Below are 24,980 nucleotides of genomic sequence, written 5' to 3' on the forward strand. Positions count from 1 at the left end.
GTGTGGAGAAAATTCAAGGTGTCTCCACCCTGTGGGGGATTGCCAGGCCGCCCCCATGGAGACGCCTCTCCCCCTCTAACAGCTGTGTTTGTATGTCGTGCAGTTCGCCCAGCTCAGTGGGTCTGGTGCATTCACAGATGTGTGCGTCCATCACCACAGTCTGGTTCAGGACGTTTCGTTGTCCCAAAAAGGAACCCATCCCTGTCACCTCTTAGCCCTTCCACTCCCCATTCCCTCCCCATCCTGGGTGACCACAGCTCTGCTTCCCGTCTCCATACATTTCCCTTTTCTGAGCATTTCAGATGAGTGGAATTTGTGTAGGCATCTTTTTTTTTTTTTACTTTTTTTTTAGATTTTATTTTTATTTTTAGAGAGAGGGGACGGGAGGGAGAAAGAGAGGGAGAGACACATTAATGTGTGGTTACCTCTCGTTTGTCCCCAATTAGGGACCTGGCCTGCAACCCAGGCATGTGCCCTGATCAGGAACTGAACCAGCATCTTTTTGGTCCGCAGACCAGCACTCAATCCTCTGAGCCACACCAACCAGGGCTATTACCTATTTTCTGATTTTTCTCTAATGAATATGTATTGTTACGTACATATGCATGTGTTGTATGTATTTTTATTTTTCATTTTCATTATATATATATTTTAATGCTTCCAAGTATCATGTCTTCCCAAGAACTGAGAATGAATGGCCCATCCTCGGGGTGCGCAGCCTCAGGAGGTAGTAAGTGCTGCCTCCTTGGGCGAAGGCCGCTGACCCCTTCAGCAATGGCACTGGGTAGGGTTCCTGCATCCCCCAGGGCAGGGCCTTCCCCACATCTCTGAAGTGGGGGATCTTGGGGTTAGTGACAGCTTTTCTCCCCCCACTCCTACAGCACAAGGGGCTATGACCTGGAGCTAACCTTGCCCCTGGCGAAGTACAACCCCCCCTCCCAGCTCCGGCAGCTGCTCCCCCAAATTCAGGGAACAAATATCTTCACCGCCCCAAAGAAGATCGCTGAAATCAAGTGAGTGCCAGCCCTCTGCACCCCTCATGCTCCCCACTCTCCTTGTCGGTGCCCCGCTGGCTTCCCCCACCCCACACCTCTGTCTGCAGCCTCCCATGCTCCACCCGTTCACGATCTCAGCACGTGCTGCGCGCCCAGGCACTGTTCCAGGTCAGTCAGTCACGTGAGGGCCTTGCCCCGCTACTGGAGGAAAATGAGTATTTATCTTCAAATGTCTCAAAAGAACGTTTATCTTAAAATTTCTTATAAAGAACATGTATCTGATAATTTAATGGAGTGATGAGTGCTGTGAAGAGCTAAACGAAAGCTCAGCTGAAACTAATTCTGGGTAAGGGGATGAGCTGCCCTATTTTGAAGAGGGCAGTGGTTAGTCCTGGCCTCTTGGAGACGGTGACATTGGAGCAGGGAGTGGCATGTGAATGAGGTGAGCGTGGAGGTCATAGGAGGATCTCGGGCACTAGGATCCCACGCCCACTCAGGTATGAGGTTGGGGGAAGCAGCACTGGAGGGAGTGAGAGCCACGGTTCCCTTCTTTGAGGCCCTTCTAGTCTTCTCTGATTCCAGATGCTTTCGTAGTCCCAGAACTGCCATCGGGAGAGGGTGGATGCCCCTGGGCTTGGGGTTGCCTGACCCTTCCTCCTCCTGCCCCACCCGTACCCCCCCTCCACACCGTCACTGGCAGGGCCCAGCTAGAGACATCCCTGAAGTGCACAAACTACGAGACGAAATTCCGACTGCTGCTGCACCTGGAGGAGCTGCAGATGGAGTATGACATCCGGCACTATGACCTGGAGTCGGTGCCCATGACTTTGGACCTCATCACTCAGAACCCCAAGCTGCTCACGCTGGAGGTCAGGGCCGGAATCGGGGGCTGGATGTGGGCTCAGCCCACAGGCTGTGGGCAGAACACTGCTCCTGCTGGCAGGGCAAGACGGGAGGAAGGGCAAAGTTGTTTGTGCCCCAGAGGACTGAGCAAGGGGCAGAGTGGGCATCCTGTGCCCAAAAAGAGTGCCAGGGCAGGGCGGTGGGAGGGCCTGGGTTGCAGTCCAGACTTCACTGCCACCAGCCGTGTGGCCTTGGGCAAGTCCCTTGCTTCATTCCCTTATCTGAAAAGCACAGAGCTGGCCTAGATCTCAGAGCCCTTTCCACCTGTCAGATGTCAAATGTGCTCACAGAAGCCCAGAATTGTGAGAATGGATTCCCACACCCAGGTACTGAGCAAGGGACCTGGTGAGAAGCAGGAACTGAGTTTTAAATGAGATTTTAAAGGCACAGTAGGAACTGAGCTGGCCAAGAGGGCAACTGGACAGGCTGGAAAGCTGCTCCCAAGTCCTGGGATCATGCATTGAAGGGTTTCCAGGATCCCTGTGCTTAGCATCTTTGGGCAGCTTGGACAGACTTGTTTCTTCCCTTGCCTCCTGACTCCTCTGCTGTTTGGTTGGAGAGGAAAGAGGCAAAGATCCCTGAGTCCTGGGATGGAAGGGGGCCCGCCAGCGGGCCTCCCTGAGATAGAATCTTGCTTGTGTTCAAACTCCATAGGTTCCTGGGGTGGCCGAGAGCCGCCCCTCAGTACTCCGGGGAGACCACCTGTTTGCTCTTTTGTCCTCTGAGGCTCACCAGAATAACTCTGTCACCTACAAGGGCTTTGTGCACAGGGTGGAATTGGACCGTGTCAAGCTGAGCTTTTCCACGAGGTGAGTGTGGGAAACCCTGAGCTAGAAGGGTCTACAGACATTTCTCTCAGGCCAGGGGAGAAGGGGTGCTCTTCCTGAGATGAGTGGGACCCCAGGGACAGGACAGGAGGCCTTTCTCCAGGGGGACCCTGAGGTGCCTCAGCAGCTTCCTGTCCTCGAGGGAGTGCTTGGGGGTCTTGGACAGTGGGATTGGAGTCGAGGTAGGTGGAGAGTCCTGGCCTTTTATTGCCTACTCTCCTAACTGGAACTCTTCCCTTTCTTTCTCCCTTCCCAAAGCCTCCTGAATCGCTTTGTAGATGGGCTGACCTTCAAGGTGAAGTTCACCTTCAACCGCCAGCCCCTGCAGGCGCAGCATCGTGCCTTGGAGCTGACGAGATGCCACCCACTGTGGCCCACGCTCTTTCCTAAGGCCTCCCACGGGGTCCCGCTGCTGTCCTCAGGAGTGAAGCTCAAGTGAGACTGTGGGCGGGGGGCTCTGGACTACTTGGAATGTGGGCCTAGAGCCTGGAGTCAGGGAGGTCTCTGGGACACTGGATGACTTCATGTACCCGGCTCTTCTGCAGGCTGTATGATCGCAATCTGGAGTCGAACCCAGAGCAGCTCCAGGCCGTGAAATCCATTGTCACGGGCGCCAGCCGGCCGGCCCCCTACATCATCTTTGGGCCCCCGGGCACTGGCAAGACTGTCACCGTAGTGGAAGCCATCAAGCAGGTGGGGCCTGAGTAACGACCTGGGGTCCCCACTCGGGTTCCCCAGGACTGAGCAGTGGTCCCCAGGTTTTGGTTCCTTCCAGCTTCCCGAGTGCCCCTGAGCTGGCGTCACGGGTCGCTGTGGCAGCTGAGCATTGTTGCGGGGGTGGCATACTGCACAGCTCTCAGAGTCACCGTTCACGTTTCAGTCCAGCAGTAAAGGACTGTTTGGACTAGGCAGGGGTCCTGGCAGTCAGAACTTGCCTTTTGTGTCACTACCTCCCGCAGCTTTGGGAGGCCAATGTCACACTGCACCAGCCTGAGTCACGACCAAGTCTCCCCACCACCTGGAAGCCGCCTCCCACACTGCTTATCCCTTCCCCCTCAGGTGGTGAAGCATTTCCCCAAGACCCACATCCTGGCCTGTGCTCCATCCAACTCAGGGGCTGACCTCCTCTGTCAGCGACTCCGGCCCCACCTGTCCAGCTCTATCTACCGCCTCCTGGCCCCAAGCAGGGATATCCGTATGGTGCCCGAAGACATCAAGGTACCTGGGGAAGTGCAGGAGGCCAAGAGATGGAGGGTGCTGGGAGGTGCTCAGGGTAAACACTGAGGGAGGGACACTGGGAGACCTGGAGTCTGAGGCCCACTGTGTGACCTTGCCTGGGTCAGGACACCTCTCTGGCCTTCAGTTCCTGTGTATGTGAAGTGAGAGGTGAATAAATCTGCCTGAGGACCCAGAGCCAGAGAAGGGGGTGCCAAGTGGACTCTCCTCTCCCTTCACACCCACAGCCCTGCTGTAACTGGGATGCGAATAAGGGGGAGTACGTGTTTCCCTCCAAGAAGAAGCTGCAGGAGTATCGAGTCATAATCACCACCCTCATCACTGCCAGCAGGTATTGCGGGTGTGCGCACGCGTGTTTGTAAATCGCGTGTGCACATAAGTAAAGAGGTCGCAGGCTGGGGAGTGGGGTGAGGCGCCATTTGGCACGAGCAGTCAGGCTTGGTGGTCTGGTGCCCGGGGCTGACCTCAGCCTGGCCTGGCACCTCCTAGATTGGTCTCGGCCCAGTTCCCCATCAGTCACTTCACACACATCTTCATCGATGAGGCTGGCCAGTGCATGGAGCCCGAGAGCCTGGTGGCCATAGCAGGTGAGGGGCTCGGTGGGCTACGCAGGCGCCACCCTCCGTGGGGTTGGGGAGGCCCCACCACTCACTGCTCTCCCCATGCCACCTTGCTTCCCAGGGCTGATGGAAGTCAAGGAATCATCAGATGATCCAGGAGGACAGCTGGTGCTGGCAGGAGACCCTCGGCAGCTGGGGCCCGTGCTACGCTCCCCACTGGCCCAGAAGCATGGGCTGCGGCACTCGCTGCTGGAGCGCCTGCTCACCCACAACCCCTTGTATAAGAAGGGCGCCAATGGCTATAACCCCCAGTTCATAACCAAGCTGCTGTGCAACTACAGGTATCCCGCCCTCTCCCCTCCCACAACCCCCTGCCTCCACACCCTGTGCGGGGCCCGAGGTCTCCTCCCCAGCCCCATCACTGCTGCTCCTCAGCTGTGCGGCTTAGCAAGGGACTCTCCCCTAGAACGGTGAGCTTACCTCGTGTGTGAGGCAGGACCACAGGTTCCCGGACACTGCGGTGTGTCTGGTATGGGTTCCACTTGAAGTTTCAGGGCAATCCAAGGAGAAATGAGAAAAATAGGGACAATGTGGTTTCCCATTAACCTCATTGTTATTTATAGACCTGGCCTTCCTTTCAGCAAGTTCATGTGTGAACCCCCAGTCCCTAATTCCCTGGAGGAGACCACGAAGAGGTCGATCAGCGCTAGCTGCTGCGTTGGTACTGCTTATGTTACGTCTGTGGACTTCACACATTAGCTCATCCAGTACTGCTGACAGCAGATGATCCCTGTGTGTGTGTTGTTCTTTTCTCAAAATTGAAACCTGAGAATGGGTTTCTAACTTCTGGTTTTCTTCTTTTAAATTTGGCTGATCTGAAATCCACAGACTGGGTCCTCTCCAGGAGCACATGTGGCTGTTTTCTGTGGCTTGCAGTCCTAGCAGCAGACGTTGTAGATGAGCGAGCACACAGGGCAGAGGGCAGGGGATGCTGTGTGTGGGCCCAGTGCATGTCGAGCAGGGTCCCTGAGGGCAAGGCAGGGGTAGTCCAGCCCCTGGTCTTACTCTCCCTTCCTCCTCCTGCCTCCCAGGTCTCACCCCACCATCCTGGACATTCCTAACCGGCTGTACTACGAAGGGGAACTGCTGGCTCGTGCCAACGTTATGGACCGGGAACGATTCTGCCACTGGGAGGGTCTGCCCCAACCGGTGAGGGGCTCCCACCCGTGCACCCCACCTTCCCTCCTATTGAAGATGCAAGGGAGGAGGAGGCTCTGAGTGGAAGCTACGGCCTGCCTCTTCATCACCTTGGCCTGGGAGCCCACGTTGCCTGAAGGAGTTGGAGGGTGAGGGGAAGGGGGGCAGGGGTGTGTGGCTGAGGTTTGCCCCTGGCTGTGTCCAGGGCTTTCCCATCATCTTTCACGGCGTAATGGGCAAGGATGAGCGTGAGGGCAACAGCCCGTCCTTCTTCAACCCCGAAGAGGCTGCCAAAGTGACCGACTACCTGAAGCAGCTTCTGACCTCCTCATCTAAGAAAGGCAAAGGCCACCTGAGCCCCCGACATGTGGGCGTTATCTCCCCATACCGGAAGCAGGTTAGGCCCTCAGCTGGCATGAGGGTGGAGCCCTTCCCCCCCGCCCCCCCAGATGGCTCCTCATTCATAGCCAGAGCACTAGGTACAGGCCCCAGGAGCTCGGGCCTGTGCTGGCCCCGTATCTGGGAAGCTCCGAGGTCTGCTGCTCTCCCTCTTTGCCTCCCAGCTCCCTGGCCTCCTGCCCTCCTGACTCTCTGTTGCACCGGGGTAATGGGATGAGAGAAGGGTACCTGTCCCCTCCTCTCCCAGGTGGAGAAAATCCGGGAATGCATCACCAGACTTGACAAGAAGCTTCGGGGACTGGACGACATCAAGGACTTGAAGGTGACACAGACACTGTTTCACATTCACTGTCTTCCTGTTGTGCCCCTCACTTCCCCACGTCCAGTCCAGGGACCTCCTTGGGCTCCTGTCCTGATGTTCTTCCCTGGCTGGGACCCTCCCCAGGCCTCTCACTCTCAAGATCCCGACCTGTGGTTGGGGATGGGACCAGCATGCCTACGTGTTGAGCCAGCAGCCCCACGCCTTTCCTATGGTCAGGCTGGTTGGAGGCCTCGGCCCTGAGGATAAAGTCCAAACTCCCCAGCCGGCCTGCTGGGCACGTCATGTGATAGCATCCTGCTGCCCTCTCCTGCCCTCTGGGACAGTCGCTGCACTCCCGTGGTGCTTCTCCGCATTGGCTGCAGATAACAATCTCCTGGGCAGCGTCTGGTACTGCCCGTGCCAGGGCCCCACCCAGCCAATTAACACAGTGATCTGGGGGCACAGCCAGGGCATCCAGATTGCTCCCAGCTCCTCAGGTGACCTTGGGTGCAGCTGGGGTTGAAAACTGATGCTGTAAGACTTAGGGGCCTCTCCCCTGGAAATTCTGATTCAGGAGGTCTGGGTTATACAATATATTTTTAACAAGTACTTAGTGAATATCTTCAGGAGAGTTTGAAAAACACTGCTGAGGGTTTTCTTTGCTCAGAACACTCTCCACCCCCCCGGCCCTTTAACTGGAGCAGCTTCCAGGCCATCCTCCTGTCCCTTCTCCTGCCCATCAGGACACTGGCTCACTCCCATGACAACTGCCCGGTGACTTCACCACTCCCTGAGGCAGGGCTTGTTCCTCTGGGCTCCCCCGCCCCCGGGCTCAGGCACTGCCCTCCCTACTCCAGGTGGGCTCTGTGGAAGAGTTCCAAGGCCAAGAGCGCAACGTCATCATCATCTCCACCGTGCGGAGCAGCCAGAGCTTTGTGCAGTTGGATTTGGACTTCAGCCTGGGTTTCCTCAAGAACCCCAAGGTTTGTGGGCTGGCGGGGGGCAGGAATGCTTCATTCCTTAGGGCTCTTCTCTCCTGTGACAGCACTACTTCCTCCTTCCAGAGGTTCAACGTGGCTGTGACCCGGGCCAAGGCTTTGCTCATCGTGGTGGGCAACCCGCTCCTCCTGGGCCATGATCCCGACTGGAAGGCGTGAGCATTCCTACCCTGTAACCCCTCTTGGTGCCCACAGCCCCCAGCTTAGGGCAGCTGTGTCTTCGTAGGTACCTTCTTGTGGCTCAGTCCATCCTCAGACCTGCCTGTCTTCACGGCACCCCCATTTAAGTCACCTGGCACTCAGAGGTTAAGCAACTTGTGCAAAGGCACTGGCCGACATGGCGGGACCAAGACTTAGTCCCCAGCTCTGCTGGTGTGCCTCCGCCAGGCGCACTGTGACTGTCCCTGTCCCCCACAGATTCCTGGACTTCTGTAAAGAAAAGGGGGGCTATACCGGGTGCCCCTTCCCTGCCACACTGGAAATGGAGCAAGGACAGAACTTACTCAAAGATCTGAGCAAGCTCAGCTCCTCTACCTCAGGTATGGCTGGGCCCCAGGCAGGCCAGGTCCAGGCCAGCACTGGGGGCACATCAGGTAAGGAAGACAGCTCCCTTCCTCTTACTCCTAGGGCCCCAAAGTCACAACTACCTCTCCCAGGACCTGGAGGGTGAAGGCGACCTGCCCCTGCAAGTGGAGCCACAGTGGAGAAATGAGCTCTGAAGAGACACAGCTGGCTTCCAGCCTTTGCACACCAGCCAAGCCTTACCTGCCCCCCAACCCCAAAACCGAACCCAGCCTAGCTGCCCCTATGAGGGACAGGAAAGCTGGGGGAGGGAGTTTACAATCCAAAACATTCCACCCCCTCCCCTGCTGGAGAGAAGGATAGACCAAGAGCTACTGACAAAGAGGCAGGGGAGGCAGAAAAATTCTGAAAAACAACCTTGTTCTATGCAAAAGTGTCCATGTCTTCTTGGCCTGGCCTCTGTTTCCGGAGCCCCCAAGCTGACCCCACAGGGGAAGATGGGACACTACCCAAGGCCATACCCTTTCCTCTAGAGAGGAGCCCAGCCCCCATACCAGGGGAGGAAACCCAGTGGGAGGGGGCAGGGAAGCCACCCACCAGCTTCTAAGTTTAGCCCCTGCTCCAGACCACTCCCCTAACCCGCCTCTAAGGCTCGGAGCCAGGCATGACCTCATCCCCCGCTGCTAGACTCCACCCTGCCTGCCCAGAGTCCTGCCTTTGCAAACGGGTGGGGGGCAGCCTGGTGAGTGACTTGGAAAAGAGGAGAGATGGGACTATAGGCTGGAGACTAAGACAGGGACCAGGAGAGAAAGACAGGAAGCTGTCATATACACATTAAAGCCTATGGCCCTTTTATTCATGTCCCCCACCAGGTACAGCCAAAGATAAGGCCCCTGCCCAAAGCAGAGACAGCAGGGGCCCAGAGCTCTGGGCTCCACCTTCCAAGTCCCCTGCCCCAGACTCGCTTCTGCTTCTGTGTGCCAGAAGTGCATAAAGTGCGGGTGTGTTGTTATGATCCTCTGGGAAAGGCCAAAGGGACCAAGAGCCTCACCCCAATCCCCACCCCTGGACCCAGGCAGCAGCAGAACTCTGCTCCGGTAGGGCCGGACATGGCCCTAGGCTCCCCGAGTGCTGCGGGGGAGGGAGGGCCTGCCATCCCCAGGGCCGGGGCCTAGGGAAACTGATGCAGTCCTGGGCTAGAGGGAACTGGAACAGGGGGCCTTCAGCATGGTGCCCTAAGAGGGTGGGACCTGGGGTGTTTCTGCACCCCTGTGGAGGGACTTGAAGTGCGGGAGCAGGGGAAGCCTTGGAGGTCTCAGAGAATGGGGCAGCCCCTCCGGCGCTTATTCTTGCGGACCTGGAGGCCAGCCCGAGTGGCCATCTCGAAGACTTCCCGCACCCCCTCCTTGGTCTTGGCTGAGCACTCGAGGTAGCCAAAGGCACTGATCCTGTTGGCCATGTCCCGGCCTTCCTCCGACCGAACCGGCTCCTGGGGGGTGGGGGGAGAAGGCAAAGGGAGCTGGCAGGGAGGTGCGTCTCGCTGCCACCCCCGGAAGAAACATCTGCAGCCCTAACCCCAGCAGCACCCTAGGCCCAGCCCCCAGGCAGCTTCAGGGCTTGTGTTTACATTAAAATTCTCTCCTTCAGCCCCATACCCAAGGTAAACCCTTCTCTCACCTGAATAGGTACCTAGCACCTCCTACCTGACCTCCCTGCCTCCATTCTCTCTCTTTTTTTTTTTTTTTTTTTTTTTAGCGTCACCCAAGGAAATGTTTATTGATTTGATGGGGAGAGAGAAATACCAATCGGTTGCCTCCCATTCTCATCCTGAACAGGGGCTGAACCCGCGACCTTTTGGTGTACAGGACAAGCCTTGAACCAGCTGAGCCACTCAGCAGGGCTCCGCTCTCCCTCACACGGCCATGCCCCATGGCTGCCAGAGTGATGTTTCTAACACAGACCTGACCACGTCTGTCCCCAGTTTAAAGCCCTGGCTTACCTACCCTCAGGAGAGTCCATACTCCGTATTTTGGCAGCTTTCTCTGAAAAGTAATCCTCTGGCTAGAGAACCAACTACCAGATCCCCTGCTAAGCCGGCTCCCTCACTCTAGGCCTTTCTTCCAGCCACTTAAGGATTTTCTTCATCTTAACAGCTCCAACCCCAAACAGACAAGTAAAATGTCAAGTGACTTTGGACAGGTCACTTCATTCTCTGATGGCTACAGCAAATACTGGATCTAGGGGCCCTTCTGCTTCCCCCTCACCAGGGTGGGCAGTGATGCCAGCGTCCCCGCCAGCAGGCAGTCCTCTGGAGAGAAGGCTCCCTTCCCCCCCAGCTTGGCAGCCCCACCTACCTGCTTCATCTTGGCCAGCTCCCTCCGGGTATGCTCGTCTTGCCTCAGGTCCTTCTTATTGCCCACAAGGATGATGGGCACGTTGGGGCAGAAGTGCTTCACCTCCGGCGTCCACTTCTCAGGAATGTTTTCTGCACAGACAAGTCCCAACAGGTGTTGGTGCCCTCCCTTTAAGCTAAAGAGCAACCCCCACCAAGCCCCTGGTCTCCCCACTGCAGAAGCTTAGAGGGTATTCAGTGTGACAGTACCTTTCAGAGCTCAAAGCCCCTTCCCTAGCCCTTCCAGGAGCCAGAGTTCCCACAGTGAGGGAAGCTAACAGCCCCCAGCATCCCTCCCCACAGCCTTGGCCTCAGCGGAAAGCTGAGATGAGCCAAGACGAGCTACCTCGGGTGGGTTGATTCCGAGGGGCTCTGGTCCCCTCCCTCCAGCGCCCTCACCCAGGCTGTCCGGGCTGTCGATGGAGAAGCACATGAGGATGACGTCAGTGTCCGGGTAGGAAAGAGGCCGGAGGCGATCATAGTCTTCCTGCCCTGCGGTGTCCCACAGGGCCAGCTCCACCTGACATACAGGGCCAGTGAGTGGCGAGCCTGAGGGCCCAGGCAACCCCCCCCCCCACCACCTAGAGGTTATCAGTGAGGCCACTGGTCCTTGAGGCTCACTGAACAGCTGCTGAGCGCCTGCCACGTGCCAGGAGTGTGAACTACTGCCGCCCAACACAAATTAGGGGCACTTTTTTAAATCCTGAGACATCAGTGCTTGATCTTTGGGAAGTTTCTGAACTGGCATTGTGAGCACCACTATTTCATTTAACCTTCACAGAAACCCATTGAAGGAGGCCTTGTCGTTACCATTTTGCAGTTGGGGGCGCTCACGCTCAGAGGCGAGGGGTCACTGTGTAGAGAACCAGGCGTGTTTAGATGTCCTGACTGTGGCTTTACTTCCTGACTTCCGTGGGCAACAACAGGGAGAGCGGAGCAAGGGCGTGGGTGAAGGAGGGTGGCCTGGGCCCACAGTGTCGGGGCGGGGCTCCGGGTGATGCGGGGAGGGGCTATGCCTTCACCTGCTTGCCGTCCACCTCTATATCTGCGATGTAGTTCTCAAAGACAGTAGGGACGTAGACCTCTGGGAACTGGTCCTTGCTGAAGACGATGAGGAGGCAGGTCTTCCCGCAGGCCCCATCCCCCACGATCACCAGCTTCTTTCGGAGCGCAGCCATGGCTGGGGCCGGCAGGGAAAATGCCGTGGGGGTAAGTCCAAATATACCTCTCTGGGCCCCCTAAGACCTCCCGGGAAACCGAGGCGCCCAGCAAAGGGACAGAAACGGGCTTGCTCAGGCATGTTCTTGCCAAGAACCAACCGTTCAGGCAACTGAGCTTGAAATTCCTTATCTCAGGGTCAGGTCTTCCCCGGTGGGTTAGAATACTGAAGTGGGAGGTAGAAAAAGCAGCCACTTGGGAGCCAGACAACATGAGATCTGACCCAATCCGCTCATCAACTGCGGGACCCCGGACACCTAGTGGGTGTTCAGGGACATGCCCAGAAGAGCCAGCCTTCACCTGCTCTACATATCGGGGTTTCCGGTCAGACTTCATTTGTCACCAGGATTTTGATACTTTTAAAATTTAATAATCGCTAAGGTCCAATCTAGAACACACTGTCCTGTCCCTCGCCCAGCACAAGTCATGTCCTGCCCTGTCACAAATGAGAAGTCCCTCTCCAAGGCCACAGGCCAGAACCACGGGGTAGGTGGGTAAGAGAAACTGTTGGGCATTTTGACAAGAATCATCTCCCTCAGTTCCAGAAGCCTAGAAAGGAAACGGAGAGCTTCCTATTTGCACAAATTAGGAAAGCGGGGCTCACACGCGTATTCAGCAGAGTCATGCAGGCACCGCATTCAAAGCAGGGCTCTGTGACTTTTCTACGAATCATCCCAGAGGTGGGGAAGAGCAGAGGGAGGGAAACCCAGACAGAGGGCAGCAGCAACAGCCGGCAGGCTTCCCTGGCCCACCCCATCCCAGTTCCCAAAGCCCCGAGTCACACAAAGGAGGCTCAGTCCCCGCACTGCCCACAGCCCACATTTGGGCAGCCTGCCTTCCCCCCCCCCCTTCCTCCTGGGCCTGGCAGCAACACTGGGTCACTCAGCCTCAGGCAGGGGACAATGACCACACTGTAGGGAGCCACACATCCAAGCAGAGCGACAGAATAACCCACTAGGGAGTCACCTCCACCCACTCCGTGGAACAGCCCCTTCCTCCCCTCTGTCCAGCTCGCTCACCCAAGGCCCTGCACACCCCTCCCTGTGACTCAGGGCAAGGAGTCAGCTTCCCAAGCTTCCCAGGGTTTCCAGGTCCCCCACCCCCAACACAGCCAGCGCGCATCTGCACAGCTCATCACACCTTCCCAGCTCCCCTGCCCCTGAGCTGAGCCTCACTTCCTCCCTCCCAAGGGAATGGAGCTGACCTCCAGCCGGCTGGAGTTCCCAGGCGCTACGCCTGGAGGGAGAGGGGAGGGGGGTCCAGATGAAGTTGAGACTGTTGGGAAGGCTGCTGGGAGGAGCCCCCCAAAAGGAGACAAATGAGAGCCAGTCCCCGGACAGAACAGGCAGGGAGTAGTTAAGAAAGAAGGGGAAGGTAATCTGATCTCTGCCCAAAACCTGGCTTTTTCTCTCAGTCCCACATCCTGTCAAACTGGGCTGAACTCCTTTTCTCCTCCCATACTACCACCACCTCACACCCCTCTCTTGGTCTGCCCTGTGCAAAGCCAATATTCCAGCCCAAGGCCCGTTGTCTTGTAACAGGGGGGTCTGGGGGGCCTCCCCCCACCCTCAGCACACATGCTGGAATGAGCGGAAGTAGATATGAGTCAGAGAGTTTATAGGAGTTGAAAGTACACGGCCACACTCTCTCCAACTCAAAAGGGGCTCTCCCTGATACCCCAAAAGACAGGCAAGAAGGCATTCACCATGCCAGTAGATCCCCTCCAAAAATGGAAACCATCCTTCAAAAAGGGGGTTCCTGGAAATTCAACCCAAGTGGCCAACTCCCCCCACCCCCGCCCCCTCCCTCCCACTAGTTCCTTTGGTCCAGCTGTGTGGAGACAGGCTGGGGTAACAGGCGCAGCAGGGGATGCGCAGTGTGGATGGAGGGCAACCACCAGTTACTTAGGCTTCAGTGTGCCACTGCCCTCCCCCAGCAGAGCAGTTTAGGTGGCAGCAGGCAGTGGGACGGGGGCATACATTAAGTGGCCTGGAGTGCCCAGCTCAATCAGAAGTCTTTCTCTTCAGGCTCTGGTTGGGCCAGAAGAGCAGCTGGCCCAGGCCAGGACTCTCGGGCCAAAGGCCAAGATGGCAATGGCAACAGGTCCTGGAGAAGTGGCCCCACTGAAATTGCCCCGCAGACCCTAAGAGGGGCAATCAAACCCCACCCTGTGCCTGGAATGGAGCCTGGAACTCCTGGGGCCTTCTTGGAGGCAAGACAGACATCCACCCTCTCCTGGAGCATTCTCTTCACTTCCAGATGACCCAGGGCCCCGCTGTTCCCTGCCAACCACCCTGAAGGAATCGGATGCCTCCTCCTCAACTTGAAAACCAGAACTTGGCCTCTGGTCTCCCAGTCCAAACCAGCAGGGGAGTGTGAAGGAGAGGGCTGGAAGGAAGGAGGTCCTTACACCTTACACTTACACACACACACACACACACACACACACACACACACACACACACACACGAGCTGGATCCTCACTAATCTCCCACCCCAGGCTGGCTCCTGGAACCGTCTAGGGCGGTGTCCAGACCCCGCCGAGTAGTGGCAGCCCCCACCGGTCACACCCCGCCCCTAATCCCGCCATTCCCCCGACACCGCCTGGGGAAAACCCTACGTCCACCCGGCCTCGGCCCGGACCCACACCCCACCCCAGGTCCACCTCCGGCTGCCCGACCCCGGAACGGCCCGGCCTGCGCTGGGGCTCTCTCGCGGAGCTCCAAGTTGTCTCGCTGCCCGGCGGGGCAGGTTCCGGAAAGCCAGGAGGGGAAAGGGAAGGACTCCGGCTCGGACACCGGGAGGGACGGGCCCAGCGGGGCAGTTCCCAGGGGCCCTGGCTGTAGCCCAGGCAGGGCCCGGCCCGGGACCCCCGCACAGCCCAGACGCTGCGTCCTAGCGGAGGGAAGGCGGCCGGCACTCGGGCCCCGGGCCCCTCCTCAGCCGGCGCCCCGAGCTCCGGCCAAGCGGAGAAGGGGAGAGTGCTCTACCGGGGACGAGCTCCGGGATGCCCCGCACCCCCAGCCCCGGGCCCAGGGTACCTTCCGCTGGGCCGCCTACAGCTGCGCGGCCGGTGCCGGAGGCAGAGACTGACCCGAGGGCCGCGCCCCGCCCTCCTCCAGCCTGCCGAGGGGAGGGGCGGGCCCGGCAAAGGAGGGGCGAGCCCGGGCTCCTCCCGTCCACCGTCCCGGCCCGGGGCCACCCGCCAATCGTCTTCCCCGCAGGTGGCCCGAGCTCGGGGGAGATGCTTGGACTGTGGAGGAGTGGGCGGCGGGGTGAGACGGCCCCCCCGAGGGCTCTCCCCCTGCTCCGCTTCCCAGGCCCTAGCGGGGCGGACCGGCGTCGGGAAAGTTGAGAGACACCCGGGGTGGGGTCTGGGAAGGGCCGCTGCTGCCCTCCCGTGGCCGCCTAGCCGCCGGCGCCTCGGCCACCTGGGACCTCCCGGGAGGCGGGACTGGGAAAGGGCGGCCTCCCGGGCGCCCGGAGAGGGGCCTGCGGAGAGCTCTGCTCCTGGAAACGCTGCGGAGCCAATACAGCCCGATATCATCCCCCAGACCTGAGACCTTTTCAGAAACTTTGAGACCGAGGCCACCGTTCCACTTCCCAACTTCCTTCCTTCCCCCCACCTGGAATTTCCAGGAGTCCAATTCCTACTTAACTATCAAAGGGCGCTCCTGGAAATCCAGATCCCCAGCGGGGAATTCGGTTCCCGCCCAAGTAGGATTTCCGTGCCGCTAGGGACACTTGGGTCTGAATGAACGCTTTGGGTATATACCTACACGTGTATCACCTTCCCTGGAAGGTGGCCGAGGTGGGTGGAGGGCGAGGAAGCCTACCAACATTCTATTAGCTTGTGCTGGGTACACTGCACAGCTCTGCCGTCTCACTACTCCCCACAGGCCTTCGGGGTAAGTGTACCAGCCCCCTCTGCCTGTAAGACACTAGGGCTCAGAGAAGTTACGTGGCTTTCCCCAATTTTTGTGATTTCTATGTAATACAGCAAGAATTCAGGCATTGCCCTGACTAGTGTGGCTCAGTTGGTTGGGCATCCTCAGGCAAAACGAAAGGTCGCTGGCTCGATTCCTGTCTGGGCACCTGCCTGGGCTTTGGGCTGGGACCCCAGTTGGGGCCAGTACAGAAGGCAGCAGATTGATGTTTCTCTCGCATTGATGTTTCCTCCCGCCCTTCCCTTCCCTCTAAAAATAAAATCTTTTCAGACATTGGAGGGGTTTTTTGGCTCTAAAGCTGGTGCTCTCTCCCCGCTACCCCGTGCTCCTCCAACCTGTCCCTTCCCACTGTCTAGCAAGGTGTGGCACATTATAGGTTGTCACCAAATACTTGCCGAACAAATGTTAGAAGTCGTATAGACTTTTAAGGTCTGACGTGCAACCCACACTTGATAAATCAGGAGACCAAGGACCAAGGTCCAGAGCACTTTGGTCCCCAGGCCTGGAGTGTGGACTGAGAGCTGTGTGCTCGCTTTAGATCAACCTCTGCCTTCAAAGGACTTAGTCTACATTCAGACAACGTAAAGATAACTAACAGTTACTGACCCCTTACTGCATGGGCCTGGCTCTATATACATGAGCTACTTTAGCCCTTACAACAACCTTAGGCACTAGTATGGTTTTCTCCATTTACTGAGAAGCAAGTCGGGGCTGAGAGAGGTGTCAGACCTAATGTTGGGTCTGGCATCAGAACCCAAACAGCAGGACTCTAGGATCCCGGCTCTTAACTGCTACCCCACACCAATTCCTCCCACAGACAGAAATAACACAGGAGGCAGTCGCTGGGCTGGGCGCATGCGTGCGCTGTGGGATTCCCAGCCCTGAAGGACAGGTGAAGTGTTTGAGGTGATGTGCAGATTTTAAATGGGTTGGGGCCACCACAGGCCGGATTACAGAAGGGAAACCCCAGGAGAGTGGTGGTGGCAGTGAGAGAGGAGGCTGGAGGAGAAAACAGTGGCCAGAACACAGAACGCAAAGGCACGCCACGTTCAAGCGCGTTCTTCTGAGTGGCAGTAGGGAGCCACTAAAATGTTCTCTCAAGGGAATCGCTGACTCAGATTCACACTGCACAAGGGACACTCTGCCCGTTATGTCCCGGTATACTGGGGGATGCAGGGGAGCGGCCTGGAGGCAGAGGTAGATGAGTTAGGACGCTAATGCAGTGAAGAACTGTGGAAGTGACAGTAGGGGTGCAGATAAGTGGACAAATAGGAAATATTTCAGATATACCTATTCAAAAGTCCTTAGTGATTAACTTGATGAGGAAGAGCCACAGGGACCAATTTCAAGGCGAACTTCCAGCGTGAGCAGCTGAGCTGGTGCCCACTGAGATGACGAGCCAGGAGGCAAACGTCTGCTGGGAACACGCGACTTCAGTTTGAGGTAGGTTGGGCTGAAGCGCCTGAGGGGTGCCCTGCTGTCCTGGAGACAGCAGAAGTCTGGGCGGGAGTCCTGACTCAGACAACACCAGTGGGCGGATGAAGTCACACAGTGGAAGACAGTACGTGGAGTGGAAAGGGCAGAGGGCAGAAGCTGGGAACGCTCTGCTCTTAGGACCATTCTGGTGCACCTTCTACCATCCCAAAGGGCCTCTCATTACCTGTCGGTTTCTAGTCAAAGTAAATAGAGACACATTTTTATCCGACTGGTTTATTTGTCAGTAGCTGTAGTTTTGGGTCTAACCAACACCCTTCTTTAGCTGAATTGTCACTAAAGGAGGTCAGGGGGACAACTTCAGAATTTGGGTGGGGAGGAGGTGAAGCCGGGAGAGGTTAGGATGATGGTGGGAGGGTCAGGGACTCAGCCCCTCAAGAGTAACTGCCTGGCCCTCCCAGGGGGATGATGAAGACTGAGATGTCATCCCCGGAACCCAGCTTGTTGTTGGGGAGACGCCAGCCACGGTCCCGGGGGGTGCCCCGGGCCCCCAGGACCAGAGCTTGGGCCAGAGCTGTGTACCTGCCAGGAGCACACGTGCACAGTCATGTACCGACATGTACATGGGGAGACGGACACACAGGCCCTCATTGCTTCCCTTTGCCCCGTCCTTCCCCACTGTCACCCCTGGCTGCCATTCGACCCCTACCTGCTGGGGTCATTGGGCTCATAGGTCGACAGCACCCTGTCCACAGTGGCAGCTACCTCACAGTCACTGGTGACATCCCACAGCCCATCCGTTCCCAGGACTAGCACGTCATCGGGGCAGTGCTCATACTGTGTCAGGTCGTACACTCGCACCTGGTGAGGGAAGGGGGTGGACTGGGAGCTTGGAGATAAGGGACCTGGCACTAGAGCCAGCCAGAGCCCTGGAGGAGGGAAAGGGAGGTTAAGGAGGCACCCATACAGCTCACCTCCGGGAAGCAGGAGAGGAAGGGCTTGATGGGCAGGCTGGAGCTGCAGACCTTGAGGTTGTGGTCTCCTAAGCCCCGGGTCACCCCAATGGTGGCCATCACTCGAGCCTAAAGAAAAGGAGGCGCAGTGCTGCTAAAACCCTCCCCGAGGCGCTGAACCCGTGCCCTCAGCTCCACCCCTGCCCTCAGCGGGACCTCCACCTCCTTAGACAACTCATGGCGGGTCCTCCTGCCCTCTCCCAAGTCTATCATGGAGTTTACCTTTTTGCCCTCCCCACAGACCAGAGGAAACCTGAGATCCTCCAGCTCGATCTTTTTGTAGGCCCTGGGGGAGGGGGAGTAGAGGAGGCATCACCAGAGGCATCAAAGCCCCTCTCCCTTAGGAGCCACGCCCCTCACATAAACCCCTGAGAAGGGCCACATCCCCCCAGCTCCCAGTCTGGCCAAGCCTCCAGATTCCACGTTGCTACTGGCCAGGGACTGGTTGCATTGCCATGGGAATGGGCCCAGCTTTGAGGGAAGTGTTACCAGCCAGTCATGTTCTGGTCCCGGTACAGCATCCTCTGGCCCAGCTCCTTGGGCTGAACTCTGCGAGGGAACTCGAGGTGGGTGAATTCACCACCCAGAAGCTCTGGTTTCAGGAAGCCCTAGGGTAGGGAGTGGCCAGAGAGAGCAGGGGTTATTAGGCTTACAGTGTGGCCTGGTGTCTAAATGATTTTAATTTTAGCAGACCCTTAAATGGAGTTTACTAGGTGCCACACACTGTGTGGCATTAACAGATATTAACTCACTGCTCACAACAACCCTTAAGGCAGGAAGTACTGAAACAAGTTAAGGGAATTGTCCAAAGTCACACAGTTAGCAAAGTACTCAAACCAGGATTCAATCCCTGGCAGTCCAGCTTCATCCAGGAACAGGGCTTAAAGCTCTAAACCACACTGCCTCTCAGGGGCCTTTGCTGTTCCCTCCCCACCTCTGCCTCCACTTCCTTCCTCAGCTGGAACCACAGTGGGAGCACCGGCGTGGAGCAGCCCACGCTGCTTCCTGCTGAGGCTTCCACCAGCTCAGCCCCACACTCCTCCCACTCTTTGCGGTAAGGAGCTGTCTGTCTGTGTGGTGCAGGTGGGGGAGTCCTCAGGACAGGACCTAGGGTACAAGCACAAGACTCAACAAAGGACAGGAGTCAGGAGTTTAGTTCCTACTTACGAGCAGCTGAAGACGTTGGCGCTCAGTCTCCGGGGTGAATTCCCGGGACATTGGAATGATTTCACCATTCCGGACAATGATGGCTCTGCCCAGGGAAGGGAGAGGTTGGGACTCAGCTCTCCTCGGCCCTCTCGTGGAGATTTCCAGAAACACCAGGCCTTCCCCATAATGACCCTTACAACCCTGTACCCAGCCCCCATCTTTCCTCCCCAGGAGGCTCTTTCAGGCCCTTCCTTATGTCTGCAATCCCTCCTGCCCTGCTTGCCTTTGGATTTAAGACCCACCACCTCACTCTTCTGTTTCCCCATCCTACAGAGTGTCATCCCCTCTAGTTGTTTTCAAAGACACCCCCCCCCATACCTGCTGTCACCTGCATTGGCCACGTACACCTTGCCTAGTAAGTAGACCACAACCAGTGCACAGCATCCTCCCTCCACTTGGTGGCCACGCCACTCCCGGGCCATTTGCTCATCCTGCAGTGTAAGGAAGGGTCAAAGGGGGTAGATGAGGAAGAGGTTCCAGGCATACAGCCATGCCCCTCATCTGCAGAGGTAAACTGGCCCAGCCAAGCTGGAGGAGAGGAGGGAGACGTGGGCAGAACATGCTCTTCTTCTTCCCCTCTGAACCAAGCTCTCAAAGGTGATGTAGGTTCTCAGGGTCACCCCCTCAGGCCATCTGACTCTCACACAGAATTGACCAGAGTATCTATCTACCTAGCAGGCCACTCACTCACCATGAGCTGGAAGGCATTCTCAATGGCCCCCACTACCAAGCTCTCGTGGGTCACTTCCTTCTGTGAAGACCAGCAAGACTGAGGACCAACCAAGTGAGAGGGATCTGAGGAACCTGGGGTCCCTGGAGTGGATGGGAGGCAGAGGGGAGGTGGCGAGGGGTCCTGGAGTATCTCTACTAGGTCCTTTAGCTGCTCCCGAATGTGGCGATGCAGGAGCCTGGAGGCCATCTCAGCAGCTCCGCCCCCTGCATGCCCATCAAACAGGCCCCAGTAGTAGAAGCAGAGTCCCTGGTGGAGAAGAAATAGAGGTGAGTGATTGTGTGTGTGTGTGTGTGTGAGATGCAGGGAGAAGACCAAGCCTCTGGGCATGCATACACACATGAGAGAGGAGGTCAGAGCTTGGTAATCAGGGCAAGTTAGATTTATTCACTCATTTACCAAGGGCCTACTTTGTGTCAGAAAGTAAAGCATCAAAAAAGCCAAACTCAGGGGATGCTCACATATTTATGGATGATGAAAGTAATTACCCACACTGGCAATTAATTAAATCACCCATAAATATGTGAGCATCTACATTTTAAGTGGAAACTAAATTCATACTGATGTGGTAGAGCCTAATGGATCAATGCCAGAGACAGGCATTCTGTGCCAGAAGGTAGAAAGCTAGTGAGTGAGGAGGTAGGTCTTCCACATGTTTTGGATTTAAAACTGGATGCCTAGAATCCCAGGGCAGAGGTGTCACTCTGTCTCTGGAGGCTAGGAAAGGGGTTGGGGGTTTACCTGGCCTGGGCTAGGCTCCTTAGGTGCCCCTGCAACACTCCTCCGACCTTCCACATACACCACTTCACAGCAAGCCTGGTCCTCATTGTGCCGGCTCTTGCCAGCGTTGATGACCCTGCCAGGCCAGAGTGACCACATCAGGTTGGACACCAGACCAGGCCCTGGAATAACCCCCATCTTAGACATACACACTCTCTCTGGCCTGCTGGCCAAGCTGAGAAAGGTCATAGCCACCTGGGATCCAGGCCAGAGTGAAGAGGAACTGGGAGGCAGGGCAAGGCACAGGGAGTTCTGTCTGGGTGTCAGGCCCCACCACCTAGTAGAGAGGCCAGCAACAGCAACTGCCTGCCTCAGGTCCCCATCACTGGCTAAGTGGGCATCCTTAACGGTGTTGCAGGGGAGAGGCCTGTTGGGGGCATGAGGTTTTACTTCCTTGCTTGTGGAGACCCCACCTCCCACCCTGAAACCCAATCAATTCTCCTAGTGCCTTGTCCACACCACAGAGCCCTGGTAGGCACACCCACCCTTATCCTAAAGCCACCCAGTGAAAATTTCCGCTGCTTTGGCAATGAGGAAATGCTCCAGCCCAGATCCGGAAAGAGGAATTGAAATAGGGTAGGAGTGGAGCCCACCTGGACTGTGCAGGAGTCCCGTAACCACCAACTCTTGCAAAACAGGAAGCTAAAGAGATGGTGTTGGGGCCACGGGTCCATCAACCACCACCCTCGGCGACATCAGCACCCCCATCTCCCGGAGTGCTCCGCTTTCCCAGCACAGGCATTAAAAATACACATCGCCTGGGATTAAGCGGGCTGCTCCCATCCCAGGTACACTTCCTTGTCTGGCCAGTGCAAATCCGCCTGTGGAGGGGCGTTCAAAGGGGACCCTCCGCTTCCCCGGTGGCCCCCGCCCCCACCCCAGGGGAAGCCAGCGGCCGCCAGGTGTCGCGGGCTATTTCTGGGTGTGGAGGGGGAGGGGAACGATAAGAGGGACAGGGAACTGGGGCGCAGTGGTCGGGAAGTCCGGGACAGAGTCTCCCAAGCCTCCATCTCCTCTATGAAAAGAGACCCCCTGCTCCTTGAAACCCTTCCAACCTTAGCCATTAAAATGCCAGGCCGCGACTGAGAATGGGTCAACTCATCCTTCGGGGGCCCTACACACTCCGGGCTCTGGGAGGGAACAAGGTCCCTGAGGCAGCGCGAGTGACGGTAGTCAACGACGTGGAAGGTCCTGAGGAGGGTGCACCGACTGGAGAGAGGGCTGGGAGGAGATGCGGCCCGCAGCCCAGAGGATAGAGAGCGATATGGGAGAAGAGAGCTGTGGGCCCCGAGCGCAGCGAGGGGGACCACCCCAGCTCCAGGGATGCTGAGGTGGGGAGGGATTGGGGGTGGGGCTCCCATCCTAATTAGGGTGACCCCAGGGACGCTCACTCGGCGTAGCCCGTACTCCAGGGCAGGCGACGACCAGTGTCCGGGGGACTTTGCACAGCCCGGCCGGCGTGGTCATCGGCGCGACGCAGCCCCCCCGGGCTCAACTGCAGAAAGGTCGGTCGGGAGAAGCTCGCTCGAGCCTCTGCTGTCTTTGCGGGTGCCGCGCTCCCGCCCCCAGCCTTCGCCGGAGGGCTCTTGGGCGCTTCTGCAGGGGCGGCGGGCAGCGCCGAGGTCCCGTTGGGCTGATCCGGAGACTTGGGGCGCGGGGGCGGGGCGCCCCCGGAGCTCACCAGGTGCGCCACGGCGGAACGCACCCGGTTTAGCATGCTGCCTCCCTGCCCCGCCCTCGGCCGTGGCCCCGCCCCCTAGGGCTCGCAGCGGGCGGGGCTCGCTCCCGCCCGCTATCTCTGGCCATTGGCTCCCGCCGGGCAGGGCGGGTTCCTGGCAGAGCTTCCTCCTGCTGTGGGCCTCCCCGGAACCGCCTCTCCGGCTCAAAGCCTCTTCCCGCCCCGTTCCGCCTTCGCCCCGCCTCCGTTTCTTTCGGGAAAAATTGTACTGCTGTTCTGAGAAGGGAAGGGAGGGAAGGAAACCCTATTTCAGCCTTGCTCTAGATCAGACACCAGGCAGAACCTCCCCATTGTGACGGGAGGGTGGTGTCTCCTTGCCCTCGGTTCGCTGTGGCCTGCCTGCCCGAAGGGTGATAGGGTTGATGACCTCGAGCGAAGCCAGCCGCTTCGGGACCACTGGGTGTGAGTCACCTGGTGTGACAACACGTCTGGCTGGGGCAGCTGGAGTGAGAGTGAGGGCGAGCGAGTTGGTGCTGGGTGTGGTGTGGTCTGGAGCCTCGATCATCCTGTACTCCGGAGCTGCAAGTTCCCGGTCTCCGTGAAGACCACCTCGATCTGGGATAGCGGTTGCCGTTCCTACTCCACTTGCCTTCTCAGGACCCGATTTCCCCCCGCATTTAGACCTCCCCTGACCACGGCAGTACTAGTTAGTAAGGATAACAACAATAACTACCATTTTGCGGACTTACTACTTAGGCCCTCTGGGAAGTACTTTCCATTTACTACTCCATTTATACTACACACCAACCCTTCAAAGTGGGTTTTACTTTATTTCTTTTTACCGATGATGCTCCTGACATTTTACATGACTTGCTCTAAGAGGTCACAAAGCCAATCTAAAATTCACAGCCATGGCAGTCCTTGGACGCCCAAAACAAGAACCAAGCTGATTTATCGAGATCAGGGAGGAAGGGTTAAGAGGGAGGTGGATGGTAGAGGGAAGAGTCGGGGTTCCTCCTCTCCCACCCTGTCTCCTCCTCTTAAGGCAGAGGCTGCAGTCTGGGGATGCTGAACAAGTTCCGTGTCTGCCGCCAGGGGGAGGCAGAGGCCAGGCTAAGCTTCCTGCCGGGAAGGGGCTGTGGAATGGGAATTGATCACTAGGCCCCCAGAGATACCTACTACCCCACCCACAGTACAAATGGGCACAAGTGGCCCTAATGCAAGGCAGTGGTAGCACCCAGCTCATGGTAGGGACTCACCTCTAGACTTCGGGGGCAGCGTGCTTCCTGATCACAAGACTCTCTGTGCGGGAGCTAAACAGTGCCCCCAGAAGGGTGAGTTTCCTGGCAATAAAAATAAAAATCTCATAATGATCATTTAGTTTTTTGAACTTTCGCCTGAGTGATTGCGCCTGCACTCTGAGCAGAGAGCCAAAGAAAAGGAAGTCACACACACATACACACACACAGAAATCAGTCCAAAGGTACATAGGATGTCACAGGCAGACAGACGGATAAAAAACATGCTGGTGCTGTGGATACTTCCTTTCTGTTTGAGAAAAACTAGAAGCAATGCTCAGAATGATGGCATGAACACTAGCAGCAAGCCAGAGACTTAAGAAAAAAATGTAACAGCCTGACTATTTTTATTATTCCGTGTTTCTGGGACAGTTTGCTTACCACTTCTCTGTGCGGCCCAGCTCCCTAACCCCTGCTCTTTGCAGCACCCAGCAGGGTGTGGCTGCAAGTGGGCCACAGAGCCAGGGCCCAGAGACACCTAGTTCCAGCACCAGATGGTCAGCAGGGATGTCAACAGCTCTCTCGGGCTCCAGAACAGCCTGCTGGCTCTCTTCTCCCTGAATTTCTCACCTCCTGTTCTTGGCATCATCACACCTCATCCTCAGACCGCCCCAGAACCCGGTGAGAAGGCCACCGCCTCTGCTCCTCCCTGAGGCAGCAGAGAATGAAAAGGAAAAAAAATGTGGAGGGGGGGAGGGTAGGAAGAAGCGGGCTTGTGAGATATTCTCCTCTGCTTAGAAATGAGACCCAGGCCCTAGCTGGTATGGCTCAGTGGACTGAGTGCCTGCCTGCAGGCCTGTGGGCCTGCCAACCGAAGGGTCGCTGGTTTGATTCCCATCAGGGCCCATGCCTGGGTTGTGGGCCAGGTCCCCAGTTGGGGGCATGTGAGAGGCAACCACATGATGATGTTTCTCTCCCTCTCTTTCTTCCTCCTCCCTTCCCTTCTCTCTAAAAAAAATTTTAAAAAAAGGAAGAAATGAGACTCAGTGCCAGGGCCTCAGGTAGGGAGGGAATTGGGCATCCTCAAGACAGGCCCCTGTACGCAGTGGCTCTGAGCTCAGAACTGGGCTTCTTCCCCTGCCAGGCTCCTCCCCATGACCTCACCCCAAGCCCTCTTAACCTAAGAGGGTTGTCCCTCTTCTTAAGAGACAAATTCATACCACCTCTTTCTTCCATATGTCTAATACTTGCACATCCAAAATTTCAAAATTTCACCCTATAAAGAATTATAAAATTGCAATTATGATGTAGTTTTATGATAAAGAAACCCTGTCTCAGACTCTGGTTTCCAAGTTGGCGTTCACATCCCACAGCCATGGGGACCAGCCTATTGCAGCCCTCCT

At 57.2% G+C, this 24,980-nt stretch overlaps 3 protein-coding genes across 6 annotated transcripts in view; 1 reads left to right on the forward strand and 2 right to left on the reverse strand.

Annotated features, from left to right (window-relative positions):
• MOV10 (Mov10 RNA helicase) overlaps positions 1-8,626 on the forward strand; it is a 19,304-nt gene extending 10,678 nt beyond the window's left edge. For all 3 annotated transcript variants that reach the window (XM_024570316.4, XM_045203389.3, XM_045203388.3), the window contains exons 5-20: positions 882-1,013; positions 1,696-1,864; positions 2,553-2,707; positions 2,984-3,160; positions 3,271-3,418; positions 3,785-3,943; positions 4,189-4,292; positions 4,451-4,548; positions 4,643-4,862; positions 5,613-5,730; positions 5,924-6,115; positions 6,365-6,439; positions 7,276-7,401; positions 7,483-7,571; positions 7,834-7,955; positions 8,044-8,626. In XM_024570316.4, coding sequence (XP_024426084.1) covers positions 882-1,013; positions 1,696-1,864; positions 2,553-2,707; positions 2,984-3,160; positions 3,271-3,418; positions 3,785-3,943; positions 4,189-4,292; positions 4,451-4,548; positions 4,643-4,862; positions 5,613-5,730; positions 5,924-6,115; positions 6,365-6,439; positions 7,276-7,401; positions 7,483-7,571; positions 7,834-7,955; positions 8,044-8,135 — 2,176 coding nt within the window. In that variant the 3' untranslated portion in view covers positions 8,136-8,626. The remainder of the gene's footprint in view (positions 1-881; positions 1,014-1,695; positions 1,865-2,552; positions 2,708-2,983; positions 3,161-3,270; positions 3,419-3,784; positions 3,944-4,188; positions 4,293-4,450; positions 4,549-4,642; positions 4,863-5,612; positions 5,731-5,923; positions 6,116-6,364; positions 6,440-7,275; positions 7,402-7,482; positions 7,572-7,833; positions 7,956-8,043) is intronic.
• Positions 8,627-8,766: 140 nt separating this feature from the next.
• RHOC (ras homolog family member C) lies at positions 8,767-14,744 on the reverse strand. 2 transcript variants are annotated; one of them, XM_024570644.3, is made up of 5 exons: positions 14,590-14,744; positions 11,353-11,510; positions 10,730-10,850; positions 10,293-10,423; positions 8,767-9,427 (listed from the first exon to the last, which is right to left on the reverse strand). In XM_024570644.3, exons 2-5 carry the CDS (start codon positions 11,506-11,508, stop codon positions 9,254-9,256), a joined length of 582 nt encoding a protein of 193 aa, XP_024426412.1. In that variant the 5' UTR covers positions 11,509-11,510; positions 14,590-14,744; the 3' UTR covers positions 8,767-9,253. The 2 variants fall into 2 exon arrangements, with proteins under 2 accessions (XP_024426412.1, XP_053770644.1); XM_053914669.1 differs by lacking the exon at positions 14,590-14,744 and adding an exon at positions 14,214-14,231.
• Positions 14,745-17,189: 2,445 nt separating this feature from the next.
• PPM1J (protein phosphatase, Mg2+/Mn2+ dependent 1J) lies at positions 17,190-22,410 on the reverse strand. Its single transcript, XM_024570587.3, has 10 exons — positions 22,053-22,410; positions 20,623-20,737; positions 19,843-20,130; positions 19,470-19,582; positions 19,110-19,194; positions 18,432-18,550; positions 18,165-18,228; positions 17,904-18,011; positions 17,639-17,790; positions 17,190-17,511 (listed from the first exon to the last, which is right to left on the reverse strand). Exons 1-10 carry the CDS (start codon positions 22,376-22,378, stop codon positions 17,364-17,366), a joined length of 1,518 nt encoding a protein of 505 aa, XP_024426355.3. The 5' UTR covers positions 22,379-22,410; the 3' UTR covers positions 17,190-17,363.
• Between the last annotated feature and the right edge of the window lie 2,570 nt (positions 22,411-24,980).

Source organism: Desmodus rotundus, chromosome 12, assembly GCF_022682495.2.
Source record: "Desmodus rotundus isolate HL8 chromosome 12, HLdesRot8A.1, whole genome shotgun sequence".
NCBI lineage: Eukaryota > Metazoa > Chordata > Mammalia > Chiroptera > Phyllostomidae > Desmodus > Desmodus rotundus.

Coding starts and splice junctions, on each gene's coding strand:
- RHOC (XM_024570644.3), bottom strand. CDS start 11,508: ATGGCTGCGCTCCGAAAGAAGCTGGTGATCGTGGGGGATGGGGCCTGC. Junction 10,424..10,729: donor CGACAGCCCGGACAGCCTGG/GTGAGGGCGCTG, acceptor TTGTCTGTGCAG/AAAACATTCCTGAGAAGTGG. Junction 9,428..10,292: donor AGCTGGCCAAGATGAAGCAG/GTAGGTGGGGCT, acceptor CCCACCCCCCAG/GAGCCGGTTCGGTCGGAGGA.
- PPM1J (XM_024570587.3), bottom strand. CDS start 22,378: ATGCTAAACCGGGTGCGTTCCGCCGTGGCGCACCTGGTGAGCTCCGGG. Junction 20,131..20,622: donor AGGAGCCTAGCCCAGGCCAG/GTAAACCCCCAA, acceptor CTTCTCCACCAG/GGACTCTGCTTCTACTACTG. Junction 18,012..18,164: donor TCTGTGGGGAGGGCAAAAAG/GTAAACTCCATG, acceptor CCTTTTCTTTAG/GCTCGAGTGATGGCCACCAT.